The sequence below is a fragment of the Zophobas morio genome, unplaced genomic scaffold (genome assembly GCF_036711695.1).
Source record: "Zophobas morio isolate AGI-343-1 ecotype UQ-CSIRO unplaced genomic scaffold, CSIRO_AGI_Zmor_V1 ptg000178l, whole genome shotgun sequence".
Classification (NCBI taxonomy): Eukaryota; Metazoa; Arthropoda; class Insecta; order Coleoptera; family Tenebrionidae; genus Zophobas; species Zophobas morio.
The window spans coordinates 1-23,031 of record NW_026972282.1 but is presented as its reverse complement, the minus strand read 5'-3'; the positions used below and the strand labels follow the sequence as shown (position 1 = coordinate 23,031).

Below are 23,031 nucleotides of genomic sequence, written 5' to 3'. Positions count from 1 at the left end.
TATTTTGTTGAAATAGTATATTAGTAATATATGATACATATTAATAGGTGTTATTACCTAGTAAATATGCTATATATGCGGCGGACCAAAACTTTAATATCTTATCATTAAATGATCATTTCTCTTTAAATTATTAGAAGTTAAAAGCACGTCTATTCAAAAAGCTATAATACAAACTTTTGATATAAGTTTTTATCATTTGACTCGCTTAGTAGCGAGAGACTCTTTTGTTCTAATTATACTTTGGTTTTATTTTTTTTTTTTAAAAAAATTTAAATTTTATACACTGCAAATGTCAACATTAAATAACAATTTAGATCCCTAAAAGGGCGGTTTTAAGGGTGACTAATAATTTCTATACCTTATCATATATTATAATTATAAAACATAACTTAATTAAAAGACAAACATCAAAATAGTAACATATAGAAACTTGACGATTCCGTAACTGATTTTTCTTAATAGGCTTATAAGTAGATTTTTTAATATGTTTATATCTATTAATTACGCAATTAATCTTATTAATGTATAAAGGATTTCTTTGGTAAAAAAATTTAAGAAGTGTTGAATGAAGCCACCTGTGTCTTCTCCCCTACCCCAAAAGTAATAAGAAATCAGCGTGATGTCATATATATATTTTGGTTAGAACTCGAAATTTTAATAAAGTGGGCGTCCACTTTATGGCGTGCTGCAAGTTCTAACAACTAAAGTACACATTTTTAAAACATATAATGCCACTACAAAAATAGAAAACTGTACATTTTGTTTAGAGTCATAAACATTTATTATTTTCTTATTTTACCTCATATTCATAGTTAGTTGCCCACACTTTGCTGTGGCTATAACATATTTTGAAAACAAGAATTGTTTCGTCATAGCTTTCAAAAGGTAGTCTGCTTATTTTTATATATCAAAAATAATAAACAATATGGATAGCTGTTTTTAATACCGCTAACATTTCTTGATTATTTGTTTTAAGCACAAGTAACCTTACTAATTATGCGTTTGCCTCTATGTCCGCAGATGCAACTATTTACACCCTTACCTCTTTTTTGCAACAAATTTGTCGCATGTCCTAACGGAATCACGTACTTCCTAAACCCCAAAAAAAAAAAGAAGGCTATTTTTGCTTATACGACGAAATTTAACTTTTGAAAATGTATTACACTAAATTAGTAATTTCATGCACTAACATTCGCATTGCAAATTTTTAATGACATTGTAAATTTGGCTATGCCGTTATATTACTATACGAGAGAAAAATATTTATAGTAGACTTATATGAGCTAATATCCTAATTCGTTACGATGAAGTGTAGCTCTTAGTTGGTGTTACGGCTTCAAAACCGTAAGAAATCTATGATAATAGTAAAGAGCGTCAAAGAAAAAGGAATAACAAGAGCCTAAATAAAGACTAGTAAATATAATTTTTTAATTACTATAGGAGAACAAAAATAAACTTAAAAGCATAAAGAGCTAAACTAAGACCGAAAAACCAAGGTTAAACTGGCGCTAGCAAGCTATAGTCGTTGTAAGTAAAATTACTTAAGTAGCTTTACACATATTTTGCATGTGAAGAGTTTATAAGGGTTCTTTTCCTGCTAAATACTGATAAAGTTACATCTAGAGAAAAAGTTAAATGTTAATACCTTACTAAGTTGGGCGTTGCTAATTGTACAGCTAACATACGCTAAACGACAAGTAACAATACTGCCCCTACAAAAGATATAATACACAAATCCGTTCTGTAAGAAGATCAAATACAGGGCATTGTTATAATTAAAATTACAAAAGAATATTTTAATAATTCCAAGTACCCACTTTTAAATCTAAACTGGTAACTACACAAAGTTATAGCTAGAGTATAATTTCACAATTCTTAAAAATTTTTTGTTTAATTTACAAGCTTGGAGGAGGTATATAAATTTTTAGTAAAAATAGATTTTCTTTAGTGTAACCTTAAGCGAAAAAGTTAGAATTAACGAGAAAATTTGTGTTCGTGTGGTGGCACACATTATCCAGAATTTTAATTTTTTTTTTGTACTCCAGAAGTATATTACAAAAAAGATACACAAAATTTTCAAAAGTAAAAGAGATATTTTTTTTGTGTAAATAAAGTTTTTTTTTTTAATATTATAATAGTGGTAAAACTAGTTGACTTAGAAGTTCCCTAGGCTACTAAGTTCTATATCAACCTCAACTAAAACACCCTCTAGACTAAAACTTATATTTTTACAAAAATACGTAGTCCTCTAGAACAACATAAAACTTCAACAATAATGACTCGGTAAACGTCTAAATAGAAAGGAAGACCCGAGTAGTAAAAAGGATGAGCCACGCGAGTTTTCATTTATTTAGTCATCGTTTTGAGAAACTACAATCGTTAATTCTGCTATAAGTTAAACTACTTGATCTAAATACCCTTATTTCGGAGAGGGTTGAGGGGTGGCCCCTTTAACAAATTTAAAGCCTCTCGAGCCATCTCTCGTAAGATAAAGACAGCGTTGTCTGTGTAATTTAGTATATGATATGTTTTAAAGTCGTTATGATACTCGCTTTACTCAAATATATTCAAAAAATGTTAAGGTCGTTTTATATTATGAAATATGCGGAGATATAGTCATAAGTAGTTAGTTATCAAATTGTTGGGGTGGTCTTCACAGCTAGTAAAATAAAGAGGTTCAATTCACATTATGGATGTAGTTGGGAATTTTACACAAAGCAGGTGCGTTTGTAAACACTAAAAGGGGATTGAAGGCCGTGTATAGGCAAAGAGAAGCTGTAAGACCATGAGACAGATGAGAAACTAATAATAGGGTTAAATAGTTTTTTTACAAGGAGTTTATTTCTCAAGATTCAAATGGCTTCATTTGTACATTAACATAAGTAGCAAAAGTTATACTCAATTTTTTTAACAAAATAATTAATATGAGGCCTCCGGTTAAATCTATAGTCAATTATAATGACAAGGTTTTTACTTGATTGCACCAAGGAATAGATGTTTGCGATAGCGTTTAATATTTCAATTTCCCCCTTTTTTATTACTTTTAAGATAATCATCGCGTGACATTTTGTAGGGTTTATCGTAATTTTCTTCTTTGCAAACCTTTTTTCAAGTGTATAACGATAGGCCTGCACATATTTAATTAATACAGTTGATTTGAACTACAACATATTAAGTGTCGTCAGGGTAGAGTGATTAAGAGACTTAGTTAATAGGAGGGGGGATGTCGTGTGTATATAGGGGGGATAAAGTTGATGGTAGAGAGCCCAAAGGGACTCCAGCATAGGGGCTAGCGTGCATCCCTAACTTCTATTTCTTTGGATATTATTATGTTAAATGAACCAGTTCATGATAACTTTGAGTTGCATTTTAGCGCTTAAACAGATAGTTAAGGCTCGCAACATTAGGGTGAGGGAGCTGCGTCTGTTATCTTCTCTACAAAAAGGCCTGTTGTATGTTTTCTCTTTATCTTACTTTTGCATCTACATCAAGTGATGAGTTCTGATTTTATTCTACGGTTTTGTCTTAGGTTTTATTTCCGGCTTTGCACAGCTATGATATAGTTGTTCATCAACTCCGCACTTGCTCCAAAATCTTAGCTCTGTTCCTCAAAGTTAATTAATTTCTTTTTTTTTTCTTCTTATTATATATTTTAACTCTTATAAGTTCATCGTTGGGCGCTTGTTATCGTCAGAGAACCCTACGATATCTAGACTCATAACATTAAGAATTCAGGGGACGGTCATGTCATCTCCTATTCGTACTACATATGTCCTATCGCAAAGAATGGATATAGCACGCGCATAAGGTATTCTGGCAAATTGTATAAAAATAATTTTGAATTAAACCCTTTAAGTCAGACTTTATTAAGGGCTTTATTAATAGCTAAAAATACCATAACTGTTGATTTCTTGTAATTAAAGGTTTTTTTATTGTTCTCTACGATCCTTAAAATTCGCTATGTTGTGGGGTGTTCTCCTCGAAAACCAAATTCTATAGTTTACGAATTTTTGTATTTTGGAGAATATTGTGCATTCATCAATTTTACAAAGTAATAAAGTAAAGTATTTGGCCGATAGTCTTTAGTATAGGTGCTGGTATTATTAATTTTGGGTTTAAGAATAACTTCTGATCTGTTTTCCATCTCGTAGAAAAGTAACTAATAAATGGAATCCAATAATTTTAAAAGGTACACAACAGCCACTGGAAACAGAGTTTTTAGCATTCGATTCAGTATATCACCAGGGCCCCTACTTTATTTAATATTATTTTATCAATTTCAGTTCGAATCTCCTTTCAATTTTAGACACTTGAGAATCAAGAGGTGATACATCTTTGTGGATGAAGATAATATTTGGTTATGCACAAAAGTATCACTAAAGTAGTGGAGGGCTTGCACTAAGGGGATATACTTCCTGCAAATATGTTGGTCTTTTCCTTGTTAGAATAAGCGATTTCTCCTCTACTATTAAAAGTGGTATATCATTGAACTTGTTGAATTTTAAGATATTGTCATTTACACATATAGAATTATTGGACGGTTTTAAAGAATCGTATCTTCCAATCCCAAAGGTTGTTAAAAAAAGCATTTAGTTTGCGTTTATTTACAAAACTTATTTTATTAAAGGCAAACTTGTCACATGGTACTCGTTTTTTCATAAATATTCTTTTTAGACGTCTATGTTAATTGATAATTTCCTTAAGGTGAGAGGGAAGGATATATTTGAGGTTATTTAAATTTTATGAGTAGTTGATGAGTTCGCTGAGTAATTTGTCGTGTGCTTAAAAAGAAGGAATAACCCCATTAAATTCAAACGAAGAGGAAGGACCATTGTCTTAAAAAAATTTACCTCTGGGCTCCTCTCTGTGTTGGCCCGGCTTAATTCTCCGACCAGCAATAACACCCGGTCATGATCTGATGATAGTTCATAAAGATTACTAATGTGCACTAGGAACGGAATGTTCTTTAATAAAGCTATCTCTAAGACCTCAACGGAGCCTCTAGTTGAGTTATGTGTGGGTTTAAAGAAGGCTTGAAAAGAATTCCGTTACTTTCCGCCCAAAGTTCTAGAATCTTGCCATTTGGGTTGTCCTTCCTGCTGTTCCAAAAAGAATGCATGCTATTTAGGTCTTCACAGTCAATGATTAGGGTTAGTATTGTTAAGTAATTTAATCTAAATCCTTCAATAATTGTTTCTTCGGAATTTATGGCAGGCAATAATATTTGCTGAGCCTAGTTTTTTTAAAGTGATGCATATACCGGTAGCCTCTATTTATAAAATTTTGATAACTTTAATAAGGAGTGTTATATATGTCTCTCAATAAGTATAACTACGCTTCCCCCTTTTATGTTTTTCCTATCTTGTCGATATATATTACTTTGGTTTATAAAATATATTGCCATCTTTTTAATAAAAATTTTCATGTTAAAATAAGCTCAACATTCGTTCTACTGATCAACTCCTGGGGCTCCCGTTTTTCCACCTGTGAGCCGTCGGCATTCCAGGAAAGTTTTTTAAGATACTTATTATTTAATGGTTGCAGTGTGATTATTAAATTTTGAAATTAAATCACTAGTCGATTTCGATATTTTAGTACTTATCACTGCAGTTGAAGAGTTGATTCTCTCTTTAACAATAAGCTCACCGCGACTAAACGAAAGTTGAGTATGTTTACTATTAAATGCTTAAGTGTAGCTTTTCCCTGAATCTATCGCGTTCTCCCGAGTTTAAGTATAGGGTTATCAGTAGAGTTGTTTTTTCCAAGCAACAAAAACTTCTATAGCTTGCAGTGTGCTCACCTAATGAGGTTAACATAATTGTGTTTGTCTTCTTTAAGTTTAAAGCAGGATCTGTAATAGTGGTTTTCTGCACATTTAACACACTTATTTTGGGAAATGCAGAATTTATCAAAATATCCGAATAGTTGGCATCGAAAAAATTGACCAATTTTCTAGCATTTTTTAAAGGTTCCACTGAAACGGGAATATGACCAATGTTTTTGACTTGAGGCTTTCCTTGCATTAAAGGATCGGATAATAGTTTTAAGTTCCGCACTGGTGTAAGTTTAACCTAATTACATATGTTAGGGTAATCAGTAACTATGCAGGATACATGCTTGAGGTTATGTTTATTTTCGTTAGACTCTTAAGTAGATAAGTGGGCTTGCAGTAAGTTGGCAAATCTCCTATTTCGGTGGGAAGGTGTGGTTATGCCCGTAGACTAAGTAGATCGAATAGCCTTTTTAGTTTCCATAGAAAATTATTCTCTGACCCAGGAAACTCTAATATATTCTGCTAGCTCTTGTTAAATTAAGCTTCCAGCCCTCCTTAACCCGAGTGATGATCTCGTTGTAAAGTTTTCTAACGCCTGGAATACAAAAGTTCATATTTATGAACCTCATATTCGCCTTCTCTTGGTCAGAGAAATGATATGGCCCGATGGGTCATATTGCTGGTTATTGCGCTCTTCATATGAAGTGGACCTACCATAGGCCTCTTTTATAGCACCTTCCGTTTGCACAACAGCCGGGTCTAAATTAGGTGCTTTCTCAATGGGTACGCCATGATATTTATGTTTTTCTCTAAATGATCCCGTAATGATGGCCAAGTAGCTATCTTTTTAACTCTGGTACTCGAGCCCGACTAGTCTCCTCTCTCAATGAAGAGGGGTATGATCAGAAGAAAGTTAATATAGCGTATTGACGATGTAAAATACGTAAATATGTTGTGTTACCGTGATACCTAAAGCCACAAGCTCTTTAATCTGTGAAATGCGTAGGGCCTCCAATAACAATTAAAACCTTTTTCGTCGACTATTATTTCGGCAAACCTCTCTTCTTTGGTGCTCCCCCTGCTATTCCACAAAGGGCTTTTACAGTTTAAATCTCCAGTCATTAAGAAGATGAAGGAACACGCAAAAATCTTCAGAATAAAATGTGCCCATAACCTCAGCAAAGATTGTAAGTAGCAACAATGTCGACGTTTCCATTGTAACGGAGCTCTTTTATTCACTGCGATGACTTTTAAACTTACCAGGTCGGAAACGTAGAGCACTCGATGGGTAATGTTTTTTTTAATTAAAACAGCCACGCCTCTTCCTCCAACATTCCTATCGCGCCTGTAAACAGAATAGTCAGGTACTCTATATTCGATTACTTTTCTTCAGGGCGCTTCAGAGATTACAATTATGTTCAGGGTCATTCAGGCGATAAGTCCCTGTAGGTCTGGCTTCTTCCAATGAACGCCGTAGAATTAAATACCAAAATCCTTAAGGAACTAAGAGCTGGCCTCTATTTCTTTAAAGTTTATAATAGCTCCGTTATGACCTTTGCCAGATGCGAGTTGATCACATTGGTAAGTGTTGCTACAAGTTGGTTATGATGTCGTTTGAGGGAGCTGTATTAGTCGCTTCAGGTGGGGGTAAATTCAGTTTAGTACGCTGTGCATACCTTATATTTAGCTGAAATGTTTTTTAAATTTTTTCTCATACGCGCACTTTTCGGGTAGTGTAGGCATCCTCTATAACTTGAAGTACGCCTCCTTTGCCAGTTGGCATGAGTAGGCTTTTTATTCTCGCTTGTAGTGCAGGATTTCTACTCGTGAGGGCTACCGCATTTGAATGCATTCGGAGCTTGATTTACAGCATTCTCTGTATGTCCAAATAGTTGACATCTCTCAATCGGGTGTGATTGAAGACTTATTAGTGAATTGCCTATAATCGATAAGATGTCATTATTTTCTTAACATTAACAAATAAAAACTACCGCTTACGTGCGTCACGTGGAAGGCGATAAAGTGTTCGTCTCATGGCTCGTAAATAAGTCCGCTTACCAGAGGCGAGTAGTATGCCTGGCTAGTCTGTTGTATAGGGTAATTGCATTGCATTGAGCTTCGTTTCACACAAACTAAGAATTCTATGTCAAAACACGCAGCAATTTGTTCTGTGGCCCTTGAAATGCCGACGCTATTGCAGTGGAGCCATAGACCCATGCAGCAGACGCGTATGACATGATTAGCTAAATAGAAGACAAGTATAATTGCCGTTTCTTTCGCAAAGAAAGCTTATACTTGCCGCGAAGTAAAGGATAAAGCGCCTTGGTGACTGCCTTGACCTTCGCCACTACATAGTGCACGTTAGGCTACCAAAGAAAATTTGTGTTGACTCCCAATTATTTCGTCTTAGAAACCCCGGAATCTTCACACCATTTAAAGGTTGAGGGCATCAACAAAGGGACGCGTTTCTTTGAAATTAATGTAGCTTTGCTCTTCATCGCATTTATAGTAACCTTCCAATCACGGCACCAGACAGCCAAGGGTGTCAAGATAACGCTGTAGATGCTTGCATAGCAAAGCAGAAGACTTCGAAGAAAAATATACGGTTGTATAATTAGCGTGGAGGGAAATTCGTGTATGGGGGTCGGAAGGCATGAGCACATTCGCTCATGTAACTGGCAAATAAAAAAGGGGTCAAAGAAGTGATCCCTGGAGGGCTCCCTGCTGCCAGAGATCGGAGTGGCGACCGTGTATCTCCCACGCGCACGCTGAAGACGCAACCATTCAGATATTTCAGCATGTTATAAAAACCATAGGACGGATAACCAGCGCAGCCTGTGCAGCAGACCTTCATGCTAAACTTAATCAAGCGCCCTTTCAACGTCAAGGAAGATAGCGCCTGTTGTCTTCTTACGCTTAAAAGCTTGAGTGGTTGGCCCATTCAGTTAAGCGGGGAAGCTGCTGGACCGTTGAGTGTTCTTGCCGTAATTTAAACTGAAACTCTTGTAAAGCTTTTCGAACGTGCACGACCTCTTTTAGACGGCGCAGTAAAACGCCTCACCCACTTTGCTGGTCGCTGCCAATAGACTGATGGGTCGGAACTTGCTAGATGGTGGTTCCGGTTTGAGTGTTTTTTGGTAGCGTAGCAGCGATCGCCGTCTTCCATCGAATCGGAAAGGCGCCAAGGAGCTTGGAGCATCGAAGATTCTACTAGGCGAAGATTCTACTAGTCGGTACAGAGACTGCCCCCCTGCTGATATGGCATATTCTTCAGCATCTCGTTAGCGATGCCATCGAGGGGGTCAGGCGCGCGCTTTTACTTTGGGTAACGCTTCGACAGTGGTTTGCAGCTCGCTAACGTTAAACTAGCATCCGAGGTTTGTAGACCTCAATAAGGGGTAAGCTTAGCTGAGGGAGCCAACATTGGAAGTTAAGTGAGCAGCTGGCACACTTTGGGGAAGCAAGGAGATGAGCTAGAAGAGTAGCTTTTGTCTCCATCACACTCGGCCATTGTATTTCCTTCATGAAGGGGGGGTAGTGGGGCAAGTCCCCGATTTTTGATCCTTTTAACAAATTTCCAAAAGTAGGAGCGGTTGTTGCTGCCTGCTTTCGGATATATAGTGCGGCTTGGCCTCCCGTTTATTGTTAAAATGGGCCCTTAGCTTTTTTTTAATGTACCTGTGCAGTCGATTAAGCACAAGCTTGTCTCTGCGTCAACAGGGCCGCTCGGATAAGACGTCGACTTTGGCAGGTGAGTGCCTTTAGTCCGTCAGACAGGCGGCTGAGGCCACACATGTTTATTATAAATATAAATATATATACCCTCTTTATTAATGCAATTACTTTATAAGGTGCCTAATAAAGAGTAAATAGTTACCCTCAATTACTCAAATTTGGAATCCGTGCTATAAGGTGGTTACATTCTAACTCTTCCTTTGTTAACAAGTAAAAATAAAATGATTTTATCAATAATGAGACCTCAAACATTGATTAACGAAAAAGCAAAAAACCAAATTTAATACATTTACGAAAAAAAACTTAACCAATACATTCTTAATATCAAAAAAATTTTAAAATAAACCATTCCACCGTGGTTATAAACCCTAATTTATGAAAAAAATATATAATAAATTTGATGAGGATATATGCATTTGATTCTAACAAAAAAAAATTAATCTTGGAAGTAATATATTGTTCCATATTAGTTATTACCTTACCCTCCTAATTATACCTTACCTACTTATTAGCTGTCTATTCTATCTTTATATATCTATTTTATTAATTTATATTAATTCCTTACCGAACAGTGACACAATAGTTTGGAATACTCAGGTTGAGGACTAGGAGAATAGCCTATGGTGGCCTTGCACAAACCTCAATAGGACGTACTTTAATAAAAATAATATAACTAATACAAAGACTTTAGACTCAGGTGTATTAAAGTTAAGTTATTAATGAAGTGAAACTATAAAATATTTATCTGCTCGCATATCTTGCCTGTAGAAAAGGTTGTAGGCCCCTCTCGCTATTTTCAACTAATTTTAAAAAATGCCCAGTGTCTATAATCTGATACTTCTTAGATATTGATTGCTAGGTAAAATAATTTAACTTCTTTACTACTGATTCTAGCAGAGACCTAGAGGAAGTTAATGGTTATGTTTTCGGTGGGTTAAGGTGCATACACTCCGATTGTAAGTGTAGCGCTTATTATGTTGGGCAATTTTGTCAAGAAATTTGAAGAGGAGCTTCTGTTGCTCAAAAGTTGTGAAGAGTAAATAATATCTCTTTTATTTTTTCTCTGCAACGCATAATATTGCACTATCATCTGACTTATGTGATAAAAGATATGAACTTAAAACAGTCTTATGTTATTATTAACATTTTTAGACAACAACATTTAATTAATAAAAAATTTAAAATACTCATAATTGCGCCAAAATTCTACTTGAAAAGCCTTAGTTCGTAGTATTTTATTTTGCCTTCTATTTTTTTTTTTTGCTTTTCTGTCTTACAAAAGAGTTTCAAAATATATAAAAGATGAAACGTTACTGTTATTCTAATGATGCGCTTTCAGGTTTTTTTTAAATTAAAGCAACTTTAAACTTTATTTTTACCGTGCAATTGAACCTTCATTATTTTAAAAACCAAAGCTTTATAACTGCTAAGATAAGTGTTAAGCAGTGAATTTGAATAAAGATCTAATGTTTTGAGCTATGTTGGCCTTAAAAACATTTTCTGATAATAAAATTTGTAATTAACTTTTGAAAGTTACTGAACCATCGACTACTGAATCTTCGCTTACTTATTCTACCCGCCTTCCAAAGAATCATACGCTCAATTTTTCCAGGTAACTGTTGTGGATTATAAACTTTTTTATATTTATAAATAATTTTTTTTTATATGAAACTAAGAAATACCACCTCGAAGGGAACCGCTTCATTGACTTGCTCCTCTACCGGGACTTGCACCACCTCAACGACTAATAACACTTGCATCGGTATTTTCTAAAGCACGTCAGCTGTATAGAGGAACTGATCTAAGTTTTACTATATAAAATAAATAATGATTATTGAATAAATTTTTTTTGAGGAAGTTTCGCATTATAACAATGTAATTATAGCGGTGGTAGTCGGAAGGGGATTGGCTTGCGAAGTAGGAATGGCTGTAATGGGTACTAAATTAATTTTTTATTAAATTTAAATAGTAACCTATTATTTTAATAGATCTTCATTCGCCGTATAAAAAATAAAAGAATATACAAACTTTTATATACAATAAGGAAATTTTTTCTAACCAAAAGGGAGTTGATCCTTCTTCAATTTTCGGATAACCAAACTTTTGTCAAAACGCTTACTACGCTCGAGTTTTATGAACCTTCAGATGTAAATTTATTTGTCGTTTTCTTATATTTTAGAAAAATGTTTTACTAAAATGTTCTTAAAAATTAAGTTATATATGTATTCCTATCGCTTTTTCTATAAATTTGTTTATAACTTTTTTTATACTTCTTGCCTAATTTTCAACAAAACTTTTTACTACTACTATTTTTTCAGTTCCTTTTCTATAATGGACTGGACTCTTTATTATAATAATTATTAAACATTAAAGCTAAAAGTTTAACTCTTTTTCTTTATAATTCTTGAGCTATTATATAAGTAGTATAAATAAGTAAATACTTTAACTATTTAAGTGAGAGATTATAGTTTCATATTAAGTATTTTTTAACAATATTTCTTTAGTTGAAACTAAATATATAATAAGTAATTTATAAACTTAATAAAAACTTTTTTTATTTTGAATTTTAAATATATAATAATTTAAATTACTAAACATTTCGTGAATTTCTTATAATTATATAAATTATAATTAACAATGTATTAATTTTTTTTTTAAAGTTTAAACTGTATATACTGAAAAGACTTGTACTGTATAGCTTTTTACCAACTACCTTTGAAAAATTTCGAGAATATTTGACAATATTCCATATTTTAAGTAAAAAAAAATAAGTTTTTGAGAAAGAATTTTAAATAAAAATAAACTATTATTAATTCTGTTTCCCACTACCGCAAAGAAGTTGTCTCTAAGAAAATATCTTATAGTCAGAAACCTTCTTAACTTATCTAATATCTTCACAGTTGCTAATGCCAAGCACTGCATGCGATGCGACCAAAATATCTAGCATCTACCGGATTGTGAGCCAGAGACTCCCCTCTACAAACTTAACTTGTGTAGCTAGAAAATATTTTAATGAAACTCACGGTTTAATATTAGCCTATTTGTCATACATTTGTATATAAAAATTTAATATATTTACTTATAATTATTTATTAATGAGTATTAATATTGTTAATGTAGAGAGGATTTTAATATATTATAAATTTTATAATAAAAAAAATATACAAATATTATTAAGTAGATAATGTGATTATTATTATTTTATAAGTCGTGCAATTATAAAATATGTATATATTAATGTGATTATTATTATTTTATAAGTCGTGCAATTATAAAATATGTATATATGAAAGTTGTTAATAACTATACATTAATAATTATTATTTTTAAAATAAAATTGTTCATAATAAATTATTTTCTGTAATAATATCAATATTTAAGGTCTCGAGTGGATCCGTGAGACCAGTTGTCCTGAATCAGATTTTAGTTTAGATATTGAAATTTCTACAAAGTAACTTTTTTTTTTTCATAATTATATAAGGAGTTTTAGATAAAAAAAATGGAAAAAAACATTCAAGAGTTTAATATAGAAAAATATTTAGTTAGGCATCCTACAAAGTAATTAAATTTATAATAGATAATAAATATAAATTGACATTAAAAGTTTATCTAGGCATTAAAATTTTTACAAAGTAATTAAATTTATAGTAGATAATATATTTAAGCTGACATTAAAAGTGTATCTTTTTCTACAAAAAAACATCACTTGCAAAATTTTAAAAAAAAGAAACTTAATATTTATTTAGGTAGACATAGAAATTTTTGCAAAGTAACTTATCTTTCTTAATTAATTAAGAAATCCAACTGACATATTGTATTAAAAAAAGATTTTTTCAATTTAAAAAAAAATAGAAATTTGTTAATATTTATTTTAATAAAAGGTACTACTGTCTTGCCTCTGCCAGTGCACTTATGAAATATTTGGATTTCGTCAAAAATATTATATATGCACCAGGCATGCTAATGATTATTTTAAATTACCCATTCTATTATGAAATATTTATTATAAATATGGAAGAGCTATATTTTAATTATATTTTAATCTGTCCTTTATTTTATTTGTAAAATAATATTATGATAATACCTTTAAAAAAGAATTATGTGTCATAATTACTAAATAACTTTCTTATTATTTATTTATTATTGTTACCATTATAAATTAAACTGTGTTTTTTATCTATCTTTAAAAAAATTGTTCAAGTATTCTGTAAATCATATAATATTTATATATAATAGAAATAGTCAAATCTCATCAGTATAAATTAGTCAAGAAAAGTTATATATTAACAAATTAATTCTATAATGCTTTTGTAATTATAAGTTTCGAGTAATATTATATACATAAATTTAATTAATTTATATTTTAATAATTATTTCATTTAATCTATAAATTTATATACTTTTTTATTAACGTTTATATTTTCATTTAATATTTTTAAATAATTTTAAATAAAAAATAATTCTAAGCATTGATGTACTTGAAATTTCTAAACATTCTCTTTTAAGTTAGTTTTACTTTGGAATATTTAAGATGTTTTCCGAACCAATGAGAGTATTATTTGTTAGTTATTAAGCTTTATTTCGGCTTTCGATTAAGTGAAATTAATTTAAAATGTATTGGTTTATTTTAATTAATTTATCTTATTTAAAAAATATTAACTTAATTTTTTTCGTGTTCTTAATTAGAGTTTTATAAATTTCCTTCTATATATTATTATTTTTAGGGATTTATTAAAGCTTTTTTAAAAAATTTAGAATATGACTTTCTTTTTGGTTTTGATGCTAATTACCTTCAATTTTTATAATGATTTAACAGTTATTATTACTTTTTCCGCTTTCTAATAGAACTATAAAAAACAATAATAATTTATATGACTACTCAATCCTAATTTAACATTTTTAAAAAGTTAAACGAAATATCAGTTTCCTGTTGAGCTTAAAAAAACTTTTTTTATTATTACTTACCATTACTTTATAAGAATACATTTAATAATATATAAAACTGTTTACAATTTTTTAATGATAAATTATATTTTATAAATGAATATAAGTCTTTTAATATCAATTAAATAATAAATAATTATCATTATCATTTCTATACTTTTTTAAAATAAACGTTTTTAAAAATGTAATGTGAACTTTCTTCCTTTAAAATTTTGTTAAAAAAGATAATTATATTTTAGTTGTAATTACTTACAATATTATCAGTTTTACTGTAATAATAATATATATAAACTTATTAGGAACGTTAAAGTTTAAGTTTTTAAATGGCTTTCATGCAATGATGATTGATTGTAAGCTGTTTGTAAAGTGTATAATAATGATACTTTTATATTGTCGCTAACGTATTAATTTTTTTGGCAAACTAATAATATTTTTAATTTTATTAAAAATATAAATTTTAACTGAATTATTTTTTCGTAACCCTTTATTTCGCGGAATATCTAAAAAAAAAATCAATTAGTACAATTTCCATAATTATATACATTTTTTTAGTAAGATAGTTAAATATTTTATATCTTGAAAAGTTATTAAATAAAATAGATAATTAATTATATTTACATTTTTATAAAATGTAAAGTTTGCCAAAGTAATTATATTATTAAAGAAATTTAAATTATATTAAAATACTATAACCATTGTTATCTACTGATACTTATGGTATGCAAAGCGGGCTCTGCTAAACAACTTGAGCTTATTTGTAATAATAGAAATGTTAAGGTTCTTTTTTATTTCATATTAATAATATAAAAATTATCTAATTTTTATTACTTTATTTATTCTCTCGATGCTTTTCAAGAACATTTTATATTTACTAAACATAACTAATTAACTTTCTAGAATTATTATTACTAATAGACTTTCTCCTTATAAAGCTTATATTTAAGATAACTATAAAATACTTTGACTTTTTTTTATGGAAATAATAATTGAAATCGCAATTATTATACTTTTGTATTACTTGAGAACATTTATAAAAAAGATGTTGCAATCCATAAATGTGTATTTTTACTTTAGAGGTCACAAATATTATATTGAACGTAAGAATACTTATTAACATGAATAAAAGTTATTATTATTAAGTTTATTTTTGTAAAGCTATAAATACTGCGCTTCCAACATTCTCATATATTAGCGTTAAATTAAATTTTAGTGCGAGTTTTAACTTTCCCTTTTATTTTTATAAAATCAATTTTATTTTAATAAAATGTGTTTGTAATTTGTTATCATTATTTTTTTAAAATGAACATATGTATTTACGCTAATTTATATATTCTTAAAAATTTAAGATAATGTAATTTTTTTATTGTTTTGCTACTGATGCACGTTAGTAATAAAAATAATACGAGAATTTTTATTTTTTTTATAATTTTTTACCAAGTTAAATTGTCTTGTTAATAAGATTTACGTATGTTTTGTGCTTAAATGCCTATTACTTTCTGTATAGATTTTGTAATATACAAACTTTAAAATACAATGCATTGTCAAAAATTTAATAGTAATTTTTTTATACTTTTTATATAACTTTGTAAAATTATTTAAAGTTCTATACAAGACCTGCTTTTTTGTATTATGAAAACTATAACTTTTTACAGAGCAACGCAACATTATATGGATCTATGAAATTTACAAAAACTATTGTAAGTAAATGTGATAATTATTTATTATTATTATCTTAAGCAATCTATATATTTTCGCTCAACTCACTAATTTTATAATGACCCAACTCATTATGTCCACGTGAACTAAGCTTGATAAGTTTACTACGATACTATTATTTATATTATATTATACAACAAACATTATTTAGAATATTGAAAGTCCATATTAAAGTTTAAATCTTTTGCTTTGTAAAGTTTACTTATTTTTTATAACACTTTTTTATTATTTATTTTTATCAGATAAATTTTATTGTAAACTGCTATTCTTATTATAATCGATTATAGAAAAATTAACTGCACATTTATATAAGAGTATTATTATTTTGATTTGGTTGTAAAGTCGTTTTTCAGAAAAGTTGCACTCAAATTTTGTTTATATTATTAAAGTTATTCTTTAAAATTTTTTATTTTTTATTATTATACTGTGTTTACACGTAATAATAACTAACATATATATTAACAGGGAGGAAGTAAAATATTTTATGAAACACTAATCAAATTTCCAGCCCTTGTTTTATACTTTATTACATTCATAAATCTTATGAAGAAAATATATAAATTTGTTTGTATAAAATTTTTTTTTATTTCAAGTGCTGCAAGTTTTATTATTTATAAGTGTAATTATTATTATCTTAAATAGTAAAAAAATCACTTTACTTGCAGTAAGGTTAATTTGTATTAAATTATTAGTACCCAACTTTGTTTCTTATGCATATTGATAAGAAATATTAAAGTAAACTTTTGACTGATGCATTATTGTGTAATTGAAATATTTAATGAAAGCGTCACTTCGCAAACCTTTTAAGGACACTAAATACACCCTCACGTGTTATTATTATCATTGTGAAACGTTAATACTATTATTTTATATTCCTAAATTTTTGTAAATGTAGAGCACTTTAGTTCTTCGTTTATTATATTAATTCATTGTAAAATTACTTTTATTATTACTGATTATTATACTTAGTAACTTTTGTGTTCACACTTTCCGATGATTTATATATATAAACTGGAATAAATTTATAAAATGTTTTAATAAATTTTATCAAATTCTTGTAGGCTTTTATTAATTTATTTCAAGTAATTATAATCATTTAACTATCTCATTAGTAAATTATCTTAAGCATTTAAGTTATAAAAAAAAAATACAATATTAATTAATTTTTTGTTTTACAATAGCCTTCGATTTTAACTGATTAAAACATAGAAAGTAAATTTTTATTATAAATTTATTATAAATAATAATAGATCGTCTGCTTCGGTCTAATATATTACAACCAATTACAGGAATGTTATGTACTATTTTTATTATTTATTTATTTACTTAATGTTACTATGAACAGACCTTCAAACTATCAATTCTCGACTTGACTGCGTTAGCGAGTTTATTGAAAAGAAGGTTTTATATTTTTAATTGTATTTATTATTAATGGTAATAATAATCTCTTTCTCAAATTAGCCTCTTCTTTTTGGTGTACAGAAAGGTATATTCTAATTTTCATTTTTTTATCAAATTATTATTATGATTATTATTTACACCGGAAAAGTTTTAGAGAAGTTTGTGGATCTAGACCGACTCCTCTCCTCAGTATCATCTATATGAATATTTTTTAATTATATAAAAATAATAAAAGTAAAAAAAGTTAATACAAGTTCCGCGCGTCGAAGATCTCAATGTAGCGGAATCCTTAATAACGAATATACTCGCCCTCAAGCATGGTACTGAAAAATTATATTAAGCGAAGTAGGAAGGTTTTTTATTCTGATAATTATAATAAAACTTGAATGAAGCGGCCCTACTAATTAAACCTGTAGTAATCTTCAAGTTGAATAAGTTTGTGACAATTATATAAAAGTGTTATATCATAACAATTATTTACTTTCTTATAAAAAATATAATGAAAACAGTATATAGTTATATTACTATACATATAAAGTAGCAAGATTTGAAAATTATTTATAGCGAGAAGATATTTTTTATTGGTTATATAATAACTAACGTAGGACAATAATTGCTACCAATACAACTTTCATAGTGATGATTCATCTTGTGTCCTGAGTCAGGCGCAATATTTGCATATATCTTCCTCGTGAAGCTCAATAAATTTTATTAATCTCGTTTTGCTTCTTCCTCTTGCTTACGTGTTTTTTCTTAATGTATCTTTTAATTATTTATCATAACTATTAATAAGCTCCATAGCAATTATAAACTTTGCGAAAATAAAAAATAAACTAACGAATATTTTAAAACTTTTTGAAAATTTCCTGTAATTTTTTTAAATTTTCTATTAATATTTAAAGAAAATTCCATTTATGTAAGACATTTAATCAAATTATTTTATTTTTACTTCTTTTTAATATTAATAGTAAATAAGTGCTAACTTCTTATTATAATTTACTCCAATTCACTCCATTATAAATAAAAATTTGATAATACTATTTAATTACCCCGAATTTTAAAAAAATAATATTTTTACTATCAGTTTTTCCTTTATTAAGTATCTATTACAATTTCTTTTTATGTATTAATTGTTTATTTTCAAAAATAGTTGTATATCTATTTTTAAATTCAAATACTCTTTTAATTTTATTATGTAATAATACTAAGAAAGACTGCTCAAAGTTAACTTCATTCTACTTTATTATAAAATTTTGTATAACTTTTATTTTATTCAGTACTGGAACTAGTTAGGCCTTTACGTGAATCGCTTGAGCCTGCAACGTCTTCTTTACTGCATGGTATTTATTTAATAATATGGGAAATAATTTATTATATATTAAACATAAACTAAAAATATAAGAAGTAAAATGCTAGTAATAACATGTATTAATTATAAATTAAATAATATTGTAAAAAAATATATACAAGAATTTGGAAAATTTTATTAAAAATAATAACGATTAGTCCTTTTTAAAAGTCAAGGATATAATACTTATATTTTACGTAATAAATTATCAATTAAACAAAGTTATATTAATTATTATTATAATTATAATAATTAATAATAAATAATAATAATAAACAGCCTATTGGGAATCGCTAGATGATTACCGTTTTCAGGACATAAAGAACTTAATAGGAGAAGTTGTCAACGACGACTCACAGTATACACAGGGATTTGTTAATATGAGAGCTCAAAAGTGTTTTGCTATTAGGGTAGTAATGTATTATAATTATTATTATCTTCTAACCAGTGTTAATATTAAAATGATTTTTTTAGTACGATTTTTATTTTTATTATTAAATTTCTTTTGCTTAAAGTTATAGTTAAGTGTGAAAAACATTATAAATGTTTATCACTATTATTTTTATAGAAAGGAAAAAACGGACTTCTAGATGTTGGTACAAGAAAGTTTATATAAACTTTTTTAATGTTTTGTTAAGTTATGTGCAAAAGCAAGACAAACGTACACCGAATCCCTTCAAGATGTACAGGATGTATGCTTTTTATAAATTTGTGATATTTATTTTGTAATATTTTAAATAAATTTTAAATTATTTAACGTTTTTAGTGATAACTATTGTAATATAGAAAAATTTGGTTAACGTTATTTGCTACATTTGCTATAAAATTTTATTATTAAATAATAAAGATAAAAAGTAATATTCTCTAGTAATTACTTTTATTTGTTAATATTTTTATTATAAATTTTATAATATTTAATACTAATAATAATTGTATCATTTTCTAGTTTTTATTATACATTTTTTCTTGTAGTTTTTAAACTATTAGACGTAATTCTATTCACTTAAAATATTTGTTTTATATTGAATTATAAATTTTTAATATTACAATTTTAATTAATTTTTTTATATAACTTTTAGTATCTTTTTAAAATTGTTTATACTGTAATAATAAAATTTATATATTACCTATTATAATTAATTATACATTTTGTATTAATTTTAAATTTTTATTACGATTTTCATTATAAATATATACAAATAATAGTAAAATATAAATAATTTTCTTTTCAAATATTAAAAAAAATAATAATAACATTTAATTATATTATTATGTAAGAATATAAATAGATTTTTACGAATGTTATATCAAATTACTTGTAATAATTTTAATGAAGTTACTAACTAAAGTTTAATAAAGTTGGCTAGCGAGTATGAAAAAAAATATGAGCTTCCTTTTAAAGTTTCCTTTGCCAAGTCCAAAGGCTTTTATCTATTTCTTATTATTCTTATTTTAGTCAAAAGAATTATCGATATAATAATTTTAATTACTTTTTTGGTATTATAAAGTTTTTGTTATATTTATATTGTTTTTTTTTATAGGGTTTTTCTTAACAATTCATGCAAAGTTTAAAATAGAATTATTACCACCTGAATTTATTCAAGTTCATGTTACCAAAAATGGAAGGATTACGTGCACCTCCCATGTGCTCGTAGGAAATATCAATTATATTATATTTTATTATAAGAAATTATTAATTTTTTAAACATTCATGACCGGAAAATCTATAGAATCAGCTAAACGGTATTTATTATTGTTTATTATCACTATTATTTTTGTATTATTATTATAATTATTTATTACTTGTCTTTTGAAAATAAGGTCGCATTGAAGAATCACTTCAAGAAATTTATTTAATGTCAAGCGTGTACGCTGAAATCTTTTTATATAAATATATATACGCACTTAGATAGATTATTAATAAAAATAGTCGAAGTTTTTCAAATTTATAACATAAATTAATTTTTATTTAAGAGTACTTCGAGAAACGGTCGAAATAATAAGAATGCAAATTGGGTGTTTGTTTAAGGTCTTCTATAATAATAATATCTAGTAGTACTAATAATTATAATAATTATAATTATTATGCTCAACATTTGTTCAACTGTATAAATAGAATATACATAAATAATTGGTTATGAAAACATTTATAATTATCTTATGAAAAAATAAATATCTATATTTCAGCGTTATACTAAAAGGAAGTATTAAGAAGTTTAAAATAATCAAACTTACATTTTATTTTATTATAATTAATAAAGCAATAATAAATTACAACTTTATGTATATTTATTTTTTCCAATCAAAAGTTTACGACAAAGCAATTCCATCCTATGATTACATGTTTTATAAATATTTATAGACTACTGGTCCTTTTTTGTGGTGTATGAGATATATATACACGAAAAGTTTTTTAATTATATATTAAAGCATCCTAATAATATTTTCCATACGTAACGAAAAAAAGGACCCACTTGTGCAAATTTTTATATAAATATTATAAGCTACTAAAAAAACTATTTTTCAATATTTTTTTAATATATTAAAATATGAACGACTTAAATACTTTACTAAAATATGATTTTTGTATAAATGTGATACGAGAAATTTTAGCGAATTTTTGTACCATGAAAATTATATTATAATATTTAAAAAAAAAAAGTAAATTTAATTTTTTTAAGTATTTTTTTACAATTATTATAAAAGTTTAAATTTTTTAATAATTATTATCTTTATTAATTAATTCTACTAAACTTTTATATATTTCCTTTATTTTATACTTCAATAAATATTTTATAAAAAAAATTCTTTTTTGCTAACAACATTAATTTTTTGTATAAAATTGATTTACTACTAAATAAATATAGTTAACTGAATGCATTGCGGTGACTGACTTGTTATGTTCTTACGCTACTCTAGCTTTGAACTCTAATACCAAATATGGTGAGTCTTGAAGATAATTATGTTAATAAGGAATAAATATTAGTTTAATTAATAAGTGATTCTTAAAATTAATAATTAGAAGAAACTATAAAGTTTATATTTTTACTGTAATATACGAAAATTTTTATTAACTATGCATATAAAAAAAACTAATAAATATTATATTTAAAACCTTTCAAAACTAATAACAATTAAATGTAAAAATAAAAGGTTATATATTTTAAATAAATGATATATTAAAACGGCTTAAAACCAATAGTTATGAAAGTATTAAGTAGAAATTTTTTTTTATTGAAGTTAGTGAAAATAATAAAGTTTTGATAGTATTTATATTATGTAATAATATTATTTACTTTAAAATTGTAGATATTAAAAATAAAATTTTTATCATTTTAAAAATTTTTTTTAACAATATTAATAGTTAGTAACTTCTAATATTTATGGTAATTATAACGCCGTTAACTTTTACTTTTATTACTTTGAGTAACATTTATTTTAAACAATTTTTTCCTGTAAGTTTTATATATATTACTATACTAATAATAAATAGATATATCTATTATCTATTATAGTATTATAATTTTGTGTTTTTATCAAAATTTCTTATAAATTTAAAATTTTTTTAAACTTATATTTGGTAAATTATCTTTTTACAATAAAACTTTATTTTGTTCTATTTACATTAATATATTTAAAAAAATTACATATACATTTTCAAGAAAATATATTTATAAGTAAATTTTTTATTAATTAATTAATTGAATAAAACTTTTTCCCTTTCTTCACTAGCTAATAGTATTTTTTTAGAACTTTTAATTACTATTAACTGCTTTTATATTTATTATAAATTATTACAGGCGCACTCCGTTTTATTTTTATTATAAATATACTATTAAAATATTATTTATAGAAACTTTTACTTTTAAAAATACTATATAATATTATAAATTCATTATTAATCTTTTTTAAATTTTAAAATAAACTCCACAATAATTTTTTATTTTTTTATAAAAAATCCATAGTTTGAGTATACAAAGAATTATATTTTTTTCCTATCATATAATTTTAAAAAAGTCTTTTCAAAATTATTTTATTATTATATTTTTTAACAGTTATTATATATATTATAGTTGTTAATAAAAAAGTATTTATATACTCCACAATGAGT

General features: G+C 27.2%; 1 protein-coding gene and 1 long non-coding RNA gene across 2 annotated transcripts; both read left to right on the top strand.

Moving 5' to 3' along the window:
• The first annotated feature begins 8,628 nt into the window (after window positions 1-8,628).
• Window positions 8,629-20,426, top strand: LOC135145708 (mutS protein homolog 4-like). Its single transcript, XM_064077843.1, has 20 exons — window positions 8,629-8,760; window positions 8,918-9,037; window positions 9,127-9,153; window positions 9,497-9,527; window positions 11,045-11,123; window positions 11,188-11,273; window positions 11,397-11,447; window positions 11,500-11,512; window positions 11,577-11,658; window positions 12,412-12,468; window positions 17,461-17,464; window positions 17,517-17,572; window positions 17,633-17,657; window positions 17,721-17,761; window positions 17,817-17,892; window positions 18,850-18,912; window positions 19,200-19,330; window positions 19,489-19,516; window positions 19,572-19,612; window positions 20,280-20,426. The coding sequence occupies exons 1-20, from the start codon at window positions 8,629-8,631 to the stop codon at window positions 20,424-20,426; spliced, it is 1,290 nt and encodes a 429-aa protein (XP_063933913.1).
• A 42-nt stretch (window positions 20,427-20,468) lies between these two features.
• LOC135145709 (uncharacterized) lies at window positions 20,469-20,941 on the top strand. The gene is made up of 4 exons (XR_010283541.1): window positions 20,469-20,571; window positions 20,651-20,663; window positions 20,742-20,787; window positions 20,895-20,941. It is a non-coding gene; the product is annotated as an uncharacterized LOC135145709 (long non-coding RNA).
• The last annotated feature ends 2,090 nt before the right edge of the window (window positions 20,942-23,031 follow it).

Bases quoted from the DNA above. Each gene is read 5' to 3' on its own strand.
- LOC135145708 (XM_064077843.1), top strand. From the start codon at position 8,629: ATGCTAAACTTAATCAAGCGCCCTTTCAACGTCAAGGAAGATAGCGCC. The intron at 9,038-9,126 runs GCATATTCTTCA...AGTGGTTTGCAG, and splicing joins ACTGCCCCCCTGCTGATATG to CTCGCTAACGTTAAACTAGC. The intron at 11,659-12,411 runs GTAAATTTATTT...ATATCTTCACAG, and splicing joins AGTTTTATGAACCTTCAGAT to TTGCTAATGCCAAGCACTGC.